This window comes from Eupeodes corollae, chromosome 3 (assembly GCF_945859685.1).
Source record: "Eupeodes corollae chromosome 3, idEupCoro1.1, whole genome shotgun sequence".
Taxonomy (NCBI): Eukaryota; Metazoa; Arthropoda; class Insecta; order Diptera; family Syrphidae; genus Eupeodes; species Eupeodes corollae.
This window is the reverse complement of record NC_079149.1, coordinates 16,049,171-16,063,473: the sequence shown is the minus strand read 5'-3', so window position 1 is coordinate 16,063,473 and position 14,303 is coordinate 16,049,171. Positions and strand designations below refer to the sequence as shown.

The following is a 14,303-nucleotide window of genomic DNA, read 5'->3' as shown; positions in this document are numbered from 1 at the left end:
CATATTTAATAAGAGCATATTTACATAACCAAGGAATAGTTTTCCTAACCAGTCCCAGTAGATTAAAGGAACTTCTTAGTTCTCCATAAACCCTACAATTGTGCACACAGAAACAGAACATTATTGCATTCGACCTAGATATTCAGTCATTTGGATTTCAGTTCTCAAAACCTCAGGATTATAATAAGAAACATCCTTTGAGAGGGATGTCGTGTCAGTGTGGCGTGGCATGGCGTGGTGTTGGTTGCGGCCCAAATAATGTTTATTCAGGTTTGAGAAAATTGAGAAACTTTTACTTTACGTTGGACTTTAGTAGACTTTAGACACCTAACCGCATTTAATACTCTGCACGTCCAAAGTGATGCAAGAATATTCTCAGTGTGTCGGTCGGTTTTAGTAAATTGAAAGACAGTGAGTATTGTACAATGCACATTCCTTCTTAATATAGTATAAGAATAATTTTTAATTTAAATTTTAATATTTGAAACAAGTCTGAAAGAAAAGTCCACAGTTAAGAGTGAAACTAAATTATAAGCTTAAACATCATTTAAGAATTTGAAATTAAACTTATAAAATATAAAACTTTAACTGCTTTAAAGCAGTTGGGTCGAAAGATTTGGAATACGGGGTATTTTGAAAATGTTTTATTTTGCCATTTGGAATAATAAGTTTTGTTTTGTTCTGATTTCTTAGAACTAAAGTAATTAAAAAAGAACTTCTTGGCAGCGGTGGGATTCGAACCCACGCCTCCGAGGAGACTGGTGCCTTAAACCAGCGCCTTAGACCGCTCGGCCACGCTACCACATTTTTTAAATTTGTCAAATTTACTTCGCACCTCACTGTGTATTAGGGTTGTCCATTAATGATTTATGTTATTACAATTGCTGAAAGAGAGTAACGTCAACTTTAACTATTACTCTTATAACTTAAAAACACCTGCACCGATTTTGATAATTCGCAACAATTTGGATACATTTTGTATGAAGCAAGTTTACGACGACACCATCTTGATGATTAATGACTGACAGATACACTTCGTGTCACATGAATAGAGTCCAACTTTCTTTTATTTGACGATATTTTTCGAACTCCTTAGGTTTTTTTGCAATATAAACTTGATACATACTTCATTTATTCCACATTTTGGTTTTTCCAAAAAAATCCTAAGGGATTCAAAAATATCGTCAAATAAAAAACGAAAAAAGCTTGTCTATTTATTCATGTGACACAAAATGTGTTTACGTTACTTTGGCAATTTGTAAATTTGTGGCAACAATTGTTTATGCACAAAATATACGTGAAAGTTGTTGTTGTAGTAAAATTGGTTACAAATTTTAAACGCTGGGAACAAACATTACCCGTATTTTGTTGGAAAATCTATCAATAGTATAATATGATTTTACACAGTATGAATAGTACCGATAATACGGATGGGTTTTTGACATTTCTACGATACTCGAATGGATCTTATGTGAATTCGTTCTGAAATGTTGGTACGATTGATGTTGCATTTGTATCTCGATGGCTGTGTTCGGTGAGTAGTTGTTCATTTGGAATCATGTGTTTTCCACGTGGGAAAAAAATCAATCTGTTACTGTTGATATTATTTTATTTTATTTTATTAATAAAAATGGCTAACTGGGCTTATTTCGCAAGAGACACGATAGAAAAGATAATTAAGTTTTGTTATGTTTCCACCAAAGTTTAGATAACATTTTTTTTATGTTTCCACCGCACAAGAAGATTTAAAAAAAATTAGGTTTGACAGCACTTTCTAAAATGCAAATGGTGTTTCGGTGTTTCTTATGAAGTGCAAGTGTGATAGTTTGATTCGTGTTAAACAATGAAGAACTGAATAGTTCAGCACCATAGTTTCTTCTTAAAAATTGTCTATTTAATAGTTTTAGTTAGTTTTTTTTTGTTGCTGAAGATAATCATTCTGACAGGTCTTCTTCCACTCGTACCAATTCTTAAAAACAAAAACCTGGCTACTTCAGTTTTTAATACAAAAACTTGGTTACTGTAGATGGTTTCTTGGGAATTTGCTACTACACTATTTATAGAATGCCAAAAAACACAGTTATTTTCGAATTCCCAAAAACAGAACCAACCATAGAAAAAGTTTGCATGATATATTTTACTAGGTTTTATCGCATTGATGATAGCTTTTGATATTCGGAACAATTTTTACTTGCGACATATAGGAACTATGTGGCAAGTTTTGCATTTGTGCAAAATTTCGAACTCGAGATTTTAATCATGATATTACTTAGGTAGAGAAGTCGAAAAAAGTGGGTTCGGCGATTCCGTCCGGTCTGTTTTTAACAATGTTTTATATCAAAAGTGCATTTTTTTTAGATTTTTAAAAAAATATTGATTTTTTATTCAAAATTCTATATCTTAGAAACGGGTCAACATTAATTTACGAAATTCAAATGTAGAGCGTATATTTACAATCACTAAATAACTGCATACCAAAAATATTTTTAGAACAAAATTGAAAAATTAATTTAAATTAATTAAAAAAAACTGCTCTAATGATTTTAGAAAAAAATGGGAAAAATCATTTTTTTTATTTATAAAATGGCATTTACATTTTTGAAGACAAACTTATTTTTCAGGTAAAATTTTGAATCCTAAATTAGTTTTTTTTTAAATTATTTTGCTTGTATTAAATGCAACCCCTCCCATCTCACCAGATTAAATCCTGTGCATGAGCCCGAAAGAGCGCATTATTTTGACAAAATTTTAATTACCTTCCTATCTTTTATCCAAATTAATACATTTGGTTCATATTTATGTGTTTTTATAACTACAACTATTGTTAAAACCAACTACTGCTTACGTGTCACTTCAGAACTTAAATCTAAAACACCCAAGAGCCTGACTGTAAACAACACATGAATAGCGATTTCTTGTACCTGTTCGTATGCTTCTTTTATTTAAACTTTAACAAAAAAATAAACTGAACGTAATTACTCCATCTTTGCTCTGAAAACTTGTAGGAAAGAAGGAATGTGATTGGATTGTAGTATCTTCTACCTAATAATAACATTCTTCATTAACATCATACACATGTCTTTATCTACCTATCTGTATAAAGCTGAGCACACCAATGAAGTATTCTTTATTCGTTTTTGACACCTACCTAACTACACAACCAATAGGCGATCGCTTTACAATTTAAACGTTCATGTTCTGCCTCTTTCTTATCTTCAGATAATTTATTTTCCATCTTGGTTCTTCTTATATGAAATTAAAGCTTTTCAAAAGAAAAATCTTTGAGCGAACTAGTTGAATACACAAACAATTGTTTTTGGGGTGGCTTGTACTAGGATGAGATGAGTTTTGGGAGTAATCGCACGTACAAAAACATCCGCACAACTCATCTTCTGCCTTAGCTGATCACTACCACTCAGAACTTAATAAAGACATCATCCCAAAAAATATGAAATTCCTGGAAACTAGCTTACAGGAAAAAATGGTGTGTAATCGATACAAACCATTTCCCTTAACATAATATTTTCCGAATATTTTCCGAATATTTCATATTTTTATTATAATTAAAAGTTAAGTTTTTTCAACAAATTATAAATTAATATTCAATAAAATACAATTCGCATAATCTACGGAAAATTCTCTTTGTTTTGACATCTTGTTTGTTAAAATTAGTTCCGTATGAGAGCCGTTAAAGGGAGATAAGCCAACAAAATAATATATATGATGATGATCCAGACTAAATTTCTATTCATTCATTGAAAAACTGCATGACAAAAACATTTTTAATAAAAAGTGGACAATTTTTATATATATAAAAACTAATTTAAAAACCAGTCTAACTATTTTCAAACAAAAAAATTTAAAACTGGAGGTTTTTTTTGACTAATGAAATGGCATTTATATCTTTGAAGACAAATTTATTTTACAGGTATATTTTTAAATCTTATATAAGTACTTTTTTAAACCTACTCTTTGCATCTTATTTGATTACGATTTTATAGGTGCGGTGAAAATGGTTAAGAAAACACCGAATTTAAAAATTCGTCTTAAATTCAGTTTACAAAAAAAAGCCGAATGACCGTTAAAGAAACAACTTTGGCTTTATTATAATTAAGTCCACTTGATGTAAAATTAACTGATCTTGAACTGTTAAGAAATGTACGCCTTGTAAACAGGTAAATATGTGACCCTTCTCTGTACATTACAAGGACAAGAGGGCGTATGCAAATTTTATTATGTGTTATGTATACACATTTTAAAATAAAGCTAATTAAATTGTGTTTATGTCTCTTAATAATTTAATCACTCTATTTTTAAACCATTTAATCGGTGACTGATTTATTTGAATTTATTTATAATATCAATTTGTTTAGTTGTTGGAGATATGTTGTTCGTTTTTTAATCTGTTTGAACAAAATTGTATTGATATAAATTGAGAAGAGATTATCCCCTCCCCAGTTAAATATCGCTGACTTTCTAGTAAAGAGTCTGCACTTAAGTTTTAAATTAAATTTGTTTAAGTTGTTTCGTTAAAATGTTGATTGTTACGTATTTAAAAAAAAGCAAGTCTTCGACTTTCTTAGCTTTTTTTCCAGTCGGAATATGCCAAATAATGACATTCAAAAAACAGTTGCGTTGATTGCTTTTATATTATGTCCAGCACCTTGAATTAAAAAACATTGGTTTTGTTAAATAAATATTTATTTTTAATTTTATATACAAATGTATCCCATAGCAAAAATGTTTAAAATTTGTAAAGAATTTGGTCATCATTTTTTTTGATCAAAAATTGAAATTTTCATCATAATTCTCAATTTTTGTAATTCTGCCAGCAAAGAGAAGGCTTTTTCTCATGTAATCATGTCTCATAATCGATCTATTTACAAAAAAGAGACAAATTTAAATATGTCTTCACGGTAAATTGGAAGCACACTATAAAATGCAGTTCATCTGCTTTAAAGTTAGTTCTGGTTCAGAATTTGTATAGATCAGTGCGTAAAATTTTTACAAAGTGAAGTTAAATTATTCAAAATACAATTTTAAGCAAAAAAAATGGGACGAGCAGAGGCCTTAATTCGGAAGAAAAAATTAAAATCAAACTGTACGCAGAAGAAAGTTTAAGTTCGCGTTTAATTGGAAAAAAAATGGAATTCGCAAAAGCTGAAAGGAGATTGATTGCTCGACTGACGTCTAATTATTGTCAGCCAGCTCCTCAAATAAAGACATCTTCTGGAACAACAGCAAGTAATTCCACGGTTAAGAGAGTGATTAGGAGTGTTCCAAACACCAAGCGCATTTATCTGAAGAAGAAGGCTCCACTTAACCCACAAAGAAAGGAAAAGCGGCTTGAATTCTGCAGGTGCCACATGTCACGGAAAAAGGAGTGGCAGCTTGTCGTTTTCACGGATGAAAAAATTTAATCGCGATGGCCAAACAGATTTAATTATTATTGCCATGATCTACGAAAAGAAAAATTATCATAGCTGTGAAGGTGGTGCTATATGGTTTGAGGGATAATACCGTATTTTGGAACTATGGAGCTGGAATTTCCATCATCACGAATGACGGCAATTTCATACAAAACCATTCTTGAAATTGCTTTTCTGAAATTCATTGAAATGTTTGGACCTATTAAATGAACTTTTCAGCAGGATAACGTCCCATCCATAAGGCCAGAGTTATAAGAGCCTGGATAAACCAGCAAAATGTTGGATTGTTGGAATAGCCTCCCTACTCACCAGACCTAAATATTATTATCTGTGAAGTCTACAAGTCTGGGCAACAATTTGAAGACACAAAATCACTAACAACAGCAATAAAACAATCTTGGACAAACATTTCTTTAAATTATTTTAAAAAAATGTATGATTCCCTGCCAAACAGAATTTTTGAATTAACGCTAAATAAAGGAGGGTCGACTCAAATAAAAATATCTTCTATATACTTTTAAATATAAACTAATATTTAACTTTTGGTATGAATTTGTACGATTTCATGTGGTTCCATAGTGTAGCGGTTATCACGTCTGCTTTACACGCAGAAGGTCTCCAGTTCGATCCTGGATGGAACCAGAGTTAAATATTTTGTTTTGATTGCACTTTTTCAATGTACCAATGTACGAACTTAGTTTGCCCCTGCCTGGAAGATTTCCACCGTGAGCCTATGTTATTAGAGTTACTTGACGGTTAGACAAATTCTGCATTATTTTCTCGGTTTTCTATTTAAATAAACTTCAAATAACAAAGTTGCAAATTTGTATGCATCATAAGAACTTTTAAGTGCACAGATGGGATGGGGTACTATAACCCCCCTGTAAACATGATTTTGCTTCTTGTTATTTGTTTAAATTTTACTTTTTTACATAAGAGTTTTGATAAGTCCGATATGTTCTTAAATTTTATTTTGTTATGAATTCTTTGAAAAAAATAAAATAAAATTTATGTTTGGTAACCCCTCCCAATAAAAAAGCTTTCTAGGGGCTGTCTTGTAGTTGTAATAACATGAAAATAACCGTTTATTGATAATTTCCATTTTAAGTTTTTTTCATGTATTTTTATTAACTTCAGGCAACTTTCATAGAATTGGAAATCTTTCATCGTCTTTTTTTATAATTTAAGCTAAATGTCTTATATTTGTGTATAAGCTTTTATTTTGGATGGTAGATCAGTTTTAACGGGACTGCGAGTTTTGTACTAAGATTTAATAAAATGTATGGTAGCGTGGCCGAGCGGTCTAAGGCGCTGGTTTAAGGCACCAGTCTCCTCGGAGGCGTGGGTTCGAATCCCACCGCTGCCAAGAGAATTATTTTCGCATTCAAAAACACCAATTTTACCTGTTATAAAATTTGAATTTCGAAATCATTAGTGTTAAGGTAAAAAAGGCATAAAATCAATCTAAATAGCTGTTCCTATCCAAATGGCTTATCAATAAAATGAAACCTATTTACTTTTATGATTGATTCAGTATGGGGAAAAGAAGACGTTTATATTACTCATTTTAAAATCAGAAGACATCAACATGTCCTTCTCTCATGATTTTTTATTTAACGTTCAAAATTGGGTGTTAAAATATTCAAAGAGCCATGATTTTCAAGAGAATTTAAATTGCCTATTGGAATGTCTACGAATTAAAAACATCTTAGAATCCAATGCTCATAGCATATCGTTAGGCGACACCGTTATAGCTTCATTGAATAATTTAGTTTTTGATTTTGAAGGTATCTTACGCCAAATAAAATTTTATGAAGATTATTATTATTTTAGTGAATAAAATTTTAATTTTACCATAAAAACCTCAATTTACATGAGTGGATTTGAAATAATTTAATCACAAATCTAATATTTTTAAATTATTTCAAAAACAAACTCCGCAACTACAATTATTACAAAATAATAAATGAACCTCTAAAATTATGCAACTTGAAAATATCATAACCTTAAAATATAGGAATGTGTCACTATGAAGCTTTTGATTTTTGTGAATTCCTTACGAATCTATTCATACATATGTTCCGAAAACAAAAAGATTTAAAAAATGGGAAAGCCACGAAAAGGGAAAAGGGTTGACCTCTTCTCGTGAAATTTAAAAAATCTACCTAAAACCCAATTGGACGGAGACCGCGATTGTGTGTTTTCTACTAAAGTGTTCCAATGTTTTGGGTTTTATGTAGTTTCTTAACCCAAATCCGAAATATTTGTATTGCCTAAAGTCTATCAAGATTTTTTATTTTGGCTTGTTATTATAACTTGGAATCATCAGTCAATGTGTTTCTTAGCTTAATTAACATTGGTGTAAAACTTTAAACGATTATGTAAAATGTTAAAACCACTTTTAGCAATTAAATAAATATAAAACATGATTACCTATTTTTAACATAATTTACCTGATCTTACCATCTTTCTTTTTCTTAACAATTTGCTAAAGTAAAAGGCACGGAATGACTACTTTAACTTTTAGCCATTTGCTAAGTCTGAACAGTTGGTGATTCCAGCTAATAGGTCAGTTTAAGCGAAGTTGCTTTGTTTATTTAGACATGTTTGGATGTTGATTTTTTTTAGAGGAAAGGCTTCAAATTTTGGAGTTCCTTAGGTAAATTGCTTGATATTTAGCAAATTGCTGACTATAAAATTGTAAACTCCTTAACAATAAGTTAGGCCAATACTATTAATTTCTTATAATGAAATAAACTTGCAAGTTCCATTAATGGCTACAAATCATTTGAAAATTTATGAAACAGAATTCTAAAAACATCCTAAGGTGTTTATTTAAAGTAGGTAATCTTTAGCTGATGATTATTCCTTCCTGAATATCATCAAATTCACTTGTTAACTTTGTTTTGTACAAGTCTAAGAAAATGTGATATTTATTTCGAAAAAAGTTCAGTCAAAGATATATTTTGGTGGAGCGCTTAATTTACACCACGGGTATTTGAGATACCACAAACTATTCAACTTTTCTAACATCCTTCTTGACGAAAAAATAAAGCTAAGACCTCTTCAGAGTTGCAAAAGGTTAAGTCCATTTCAAGCTTTACTTTGATTTAAATTCACAAGCTAGTTAGTGACTTTTAATTAAGAAAATTTTAATTCCTAAGTTAGTTAGTGACTTATGAACTAAACAATATGACTTGTGATTAAAAAAAAATTAATTCATGAGATAATGGCTAAATTTTGATCACAAAAATTATTTAGTAGACAATTTTTAAGCAACTTGGTCATTTTATAATTTCCAAAAGCTTTAAAATTACTTTCGTTAGTAATTAAATAATTATGTAGTCAAATAAGCTTAAGAATTCCCAATCTACCATCTAGCTTGTGAATTCAATTTTTTTAAATTCACAATTCACTGACTAGCTTCTGAACTCAAAAGAAATGGAGATAATTTTTTGAGTAGTGTTGAAGCTATTCCTGATTCGCTATTACTCAAAACTTCAATCGTGTCTATTTCAATATTGCATATTTTTAGTCTACTGGACTGTTTCTCAGACAATTTACAAATGATTGACTTGAAAATTTGAATTCTTTAGAAATACATTCTCTTTAGAAGTACGTAGTACTCAATCACTGATATGTACACTTTGTGTCACATGAATAGAGACATGGTTTTTAACTTCCCGTAGGGAAGTTATTGTAATGGATCCGATTTTTCGAATTGAACGTTTTCACATTTCTTGACGTTTCAAGGTCCCTAGAGTCGAAATAAAAGATTTTTAGAACTACTTTTATCTTTTAAAAAAATATTGTTGAATTGACAGTTTTTTTACAAAAAATAAAAACTTAAAAAAGAATACTAAAACTTATTTTAACTTTACTTTCGACTCAAACAGCTTTTCAAAAATTAAAAATATTGCTTCATATTTTTTTTATTTCACAGGAAATATTGTTTCCGATATTCAGTATTTTTTTTTTACAAAAATCCAACAACGTGCAGCCGATACTTTCTGATGCGCCTGAAGAAACTAATCCCCGAATCCGCGCCGCCCCACTTCCAATTAAACCACTTAAGAACAACAAAGCGGTAAGACTTGATGGAATTCCCAGAGAGCTTTTACAAGTAGCGCCAACGTCATCAAGCGAACGCGGACGGTATTTGCTTTCTCTTTTTCATGGGATCATGGATCTCCATCAAATGACACCAAGTGTGGAGAGAGAAACAGAAGCTGTGGAGCTGAAAATTAATTCGGGCAAAAAAAAAAATGATTAACCTCGGAACCCGACCATTCTCTCATAAAAATATTTTCTCGCAACCGGTGGAAAATGTGGAGTACTTTTAATTCCTTGGAAGCATTGTTTCCATCGAAGGCGGACCGGACAAGACATCATCTGCCACATCGTTAAAGCAAAAGCGACGTTCGGTATGCTGTCAAAAATTTGGAGAAATAACTTTATCAGCTTAAGAACGAAGCTAAAACTGTTTCGCACAAATGTCGAATCTGTGCTTCTTTATGGCTGCATCACTTGAAAGGTTATTTCAGCCATAACAAGAAAGCTGCAAACTTTCGTAAATAGTTGTCTTCGTAACATTCTAAGGCTTTTCTGGCCAAATCGTATTTCAAATGAGCTACTTCATTACAGGCGAAGCAATGCAGTTGAATTAGCTCACACAAGACAGAAGAAGAGCTGGATGACCGAGAAGCACATGGTGCAGGACAGTCGAGATGGAATCAGCGTCATCTAGGCGAGAGTTAGAGTGAGCTGAAACACATCTCCAGAAACCGTACACGATGGCATGGCGCGTAGGTAAAGGGTGATTTTTTTGAGGTTAGGATTTTCATGCATTAGTATTTGACAGATCACGAGGGATTTCAGACATGGTGTCAAAGAGAAAGATGCTCAGTATGCTTTGACATTTCATCATGAATAGACTTACTAACGAGCAACGCTTGCAAATCATTGAATTTTATTACCAAAATCAGTGTTCGGTTCGAAATGTGTTTCGCGCTTTACGTCCGATTTATGGTCTACATAATCGACCAAGTGAGCAAACAATTAATGCGATTGTGACCAAGTTTCGCACTCAGTTTACTTTATTGGACATTAAACCAATCACACGAATGCGTACAGAAGAGAATATTGCGTCTGTTTCTGAGAGTGTTGCTGAAGACCGTGAAATGTCGATTCGTCGCCGTTCGCAGCAATTGGGTTTGTGTTATTCGACCACATGGAAGATTTTACGCAAAGATCTTGGTGTAAAAGCGTATAAAATACAGCTCGTGCAAGAACTGAAGCCGAACGATCTGCCACAACGTCCAATTTTCAGTGAATGGGCCCTAGAAAAGTTGGCAGAAAATCCGCTTTTTTATCGACAAATTTTGTTCAGTGATGAAGCTCATTTCTGGTTGAATGGCTACGTAAATAAGCAAAATTGCCGCATTTGGAGTGAAGAGCAACCAGAAGCCGTTCATGAACTGACCATGCATCCCGAAAAATGCACTGTTTGGTGTGGTTTGTACGCTGGTGGAATCATTGGACCGTATTTTTTCAAAGATGCTGTTGGACGCAACGTTACGGTGAATGGCGATCGCTATCGTTCAATGCTAACAAACTTTTTGTTGCCAAAAATGGAAGAACTGAACTTGGTTGACATGTGGTTTCAACAAGATGGCGCTACATGCCACACAGCTCGCGATTCTATGGCCATTTTGAGGGAAAACTTCGGAGAACAATTCATCTCAAGGAATGGACCGGTAAGTTGGCCACCAAGATCATGCGATTTGACGCCTTTAGACTATTTTTTGTGGGGCTACGTCAAGTCTAAAGTGTACACAAATAAGCCATCAACTATTCCAGCTTTGGAAGACAAAATTTCCGAAGAAATTCGGGCTATTCCGGCCGAAATGCTCGAAAAAGTTACCCAAAATTGGACTTTCCGAATGGACCACCTAAGACGCAGCAGCGGTCAACATTTAAATGAAATTAAAAGTAAAAAAGTAAATGTCATGGACCAATCTAACGTTTCAAATAAAGAATTGATGAGATTTTGCAAATTTTATGCGTTTTTTTTTTAAAAAAGTTCTCAAGCTCTTAAAAAATCACCGTTTACATACCTCATTCATTCCACATTTGGGTTTTTTCAAAAAAAAACAAAAGGGTTTGAAAAATATAGTCAAATAAATAACGAACAAATCTTGTCCGTATTCATGTTACACGAAGTGTATAATATAACCTGCAAACGACTTTAAGGAAAGTGTATGGCTTTAAAAATTGTTGTCGAAACGTAGCACTCATCATTTAACCCTTTGCAAAGTTGGTTCACTTAAGCCAGTCAAAAATATATAAATTAAAAAAAAAACAACTCAGATAAGCTTAAAATATTTTATTTCAAATTACATTTAGTTTGTTTTACATTCATTTTCTAAAATACAAGCAATATAAAAGAATTAAAAAAACAAGAAAATGTGTTTAAAAAATAAACTATCGTTTACAGTAACTAAAGTATTTAATGTACATAGGTACTTTTAAGCGCAAAGCCAACAGTCACTTATAGGATTCTTCCTTCCAAAATTCATCATGTTTCTTAATTATTCACTTAAAACTAAAATTCTTCTTTTTTGAAAAATATACAATTTTTAACCTTAAACATTCATAAAATATTTACAAGACACATAACATTCATATTACATACACATCATTATCATCATCATCATAAACTAATTTATCAAAAATATCTTAAAAATATTAAAATAAATATACATACATATATAAAACTATACGTTGCTTGTAGTTATTCCATTTTTTGGAACTTGTGTTTTCTTTTTACAGATTTCATCAAGAAGCATCTACTTTAAGTACTTGCTCAGTTTTTGTGTTTATTTTATTTTATTTTATTTGAGTGGACAAAATTTTCAGAAATGTGCGACTTTTAGTTAAATGTGATTTTGTTCATTACATTTTATGTGGTACCACAAACACTTTTTGACAAACTTCGTCTTTTTACAGATTGTCAATGCACAACACCGCAACATTATGTGAAATAAAATTAGAATATCGACCGCGTGAGTACATTAAAGTTCCTGACTCGGAACTTCACTTAAATTAATATAAATTCATTGAATTTTTATTTTAAAAGGAATTTTCTAAAATATTTACAAAACTGACAATTAACTAAAAACAGTAACGTGTCAAATCTAAGTACACATAATTCAGCAGTTTTTCTTAAACTTTCTCTTAAGTTTTGTATTTTTTAATTAGAGAAAAATAAGTCTTTCGATTATAAAGTCTCATCATTGACCATCGTCATTTTACTGTCCAAATGTTGGTGATTGTTGTTTTGACAACAGGAATTATTTGGTGAGGTGGTGAAAGTTGTGGTAACCATTACCGTGCCACCATTCTTAATACTATTGGTATTAACTGATGCATTAGCAGTCGTCCTTTGCCTCGTCCTTGTCGTCGTAGTCGCTGCTGTCGTTGTTGGCTGATGTGATGGATGTTGTTGTTGATCCTTTGGATCGGATGTCAATGCTTCTTCCATAAGTGGCTGATGGATGCGAACATTATCGATGGTTCGACGGCGGAATATTTTCGAAGCGCCATAGAAGTTGTTTGCAGTCGATTTATTACTTGGGGCTCGTCCTGTCATTGAAGTTGATGAGAGGACTGCACTCGAAGCTCGACGTGATGATTTTGCCTTTAGTCATACTTTTTCCTCGCCTGGAATGTGAGGACCACTTCGGACGAACTGTAATTACAATAACTGTGATTTTTGAAGAAAATTATATCAAACAATTATTGCAAAATTAAATATTTTATAGACACACAAAACTAAAACTTTAAATAATAAAATAAATGTACAAAATATTAAATATTATTTTAGCACTTATGAGTGGTTAAAATAAATTTAGTTTGCATTTAAAATGAAAGCTAAACCTGAAAACATATAATATTTGTTAATTTAAATTTAGAGGACTAAATATGTTATAGTTGTTAATTATAAATTACATTTTAAAAATCCTTTGTTAGTAGGGTGAAATGGGACAAAATGGTGTTATAACCAGTGTTCTGTATTAATTGTAAGTATGTTAAAACTAAAGGGCCTTTAAAATGTATGGAACAATTGATTGAAACGTCAACTCTGTAAAATTTTAAGTACAAACATTTACAAAATCGAAACAATGCACCGAAAAAGTATGTAACTGAAATTTATCTACCTGCATGCAAAAGTTAAAGAACCGCTTTCAAGGAAATAAAAACCATAAAGTGGTCTTACAGGCACGTTGAGAAGTTAGCATTTAAGGGACGTAGATCCCATAAAGAGATATATAAAAAATTTGTTTATGACGCAGAAAGTGATGTTTTGGGCGTTCATTTGTATCCAAACCATAACAAAATGTTATAAATGAATCTATATTATTGGTTTCTTGAATATCATGTTTGAAATATAGCTTTTCTACTTAATCTTAGGTCTGTTAACTATCTATTGTCCATTTAAAATGACTATTAAATGAAGTGGGCACTTGGGGGTATTCGTACATTTTTAAATGTTTTGTTATTACGAAATTTTACCAATATTTACTTAGTTAGTTCATTTTAGCCTTAACCAATCGTTAAAGAATTTGTAAAAAAGAACACAATTTGGATGATATAGGGCCATTCATATTTTGGATTCCAAAGTAAAGTACAAATTAAAGCACAATGCGATACATTATTTTTGATGAATATTTTATTTCGTTTGGACTTTGCCATTGATTGAAAAAAATTTGCATTCAAATTATCGAGGAGATCAGTATCGAATCGCATGATATTAGTAATAAATTTATTTGTCCAAAATGTGACATTACGCAACCAAGAAACTCTGTGTGCCAT

The 14,303-nt window shown here is 31.6% G+C and overlaps 1 protein-coding gene and 3 non-coding genes across 4 annotated transcripts in view; 2 read left to right on the top strand and 2 right to left on the bottom strand.

The window, feature by feature from the left end:
* Positions 1–720: 720 nt before the first annotated feature.
* Trnal-aag (transfer RNA leucine (anticodon AAG)) lies at positions 721–802 on the bottom strand. The gene has a single exon. It is a non-coding gene; the product is annotated as a tRNA-Leu (tRNA).
* Positions 803–5,998: 5,196 nt separating this feature from the next.
* On the top strand, positions 5,999–6,071 carry Trnav-uac (transfer RNA valine (anticodon UAC)). Its single transcript has one exon. It is a non-coding gene; the product is annotated as a tRNA-Val (tRNA).
* A 642-nt stretch (positions 6,072–6,713) lies between these two features.
* Positions 6,714–6,795, top strand: Trnal-aag (transfer RNA leucine (anticodon AAG)). The gene has a single exon. It is a non-coding gene; the product is annotated as a tRNA-Leu (tRNA).
* Positions 6,796–11,794: 4,999 nt separating this feature from the next.
* The window catches only part of LOC129950289 (calcitonin gene-related peptide type 1 receptor), a 148,448-nt gene continuing 145,939 nt past the window's right edge, over positions 11,795–14,303 (bottom strand). Inside the window, 1 exon segment of the mRNA XM_056062183.1 lies at positions 11,795–13,179. Coding sequence (XP_055918158.1) covers positions 12,709–13,179 — 471 coding nt within the window. The 3' untranslated portion in view covers positions 11,795–12,708.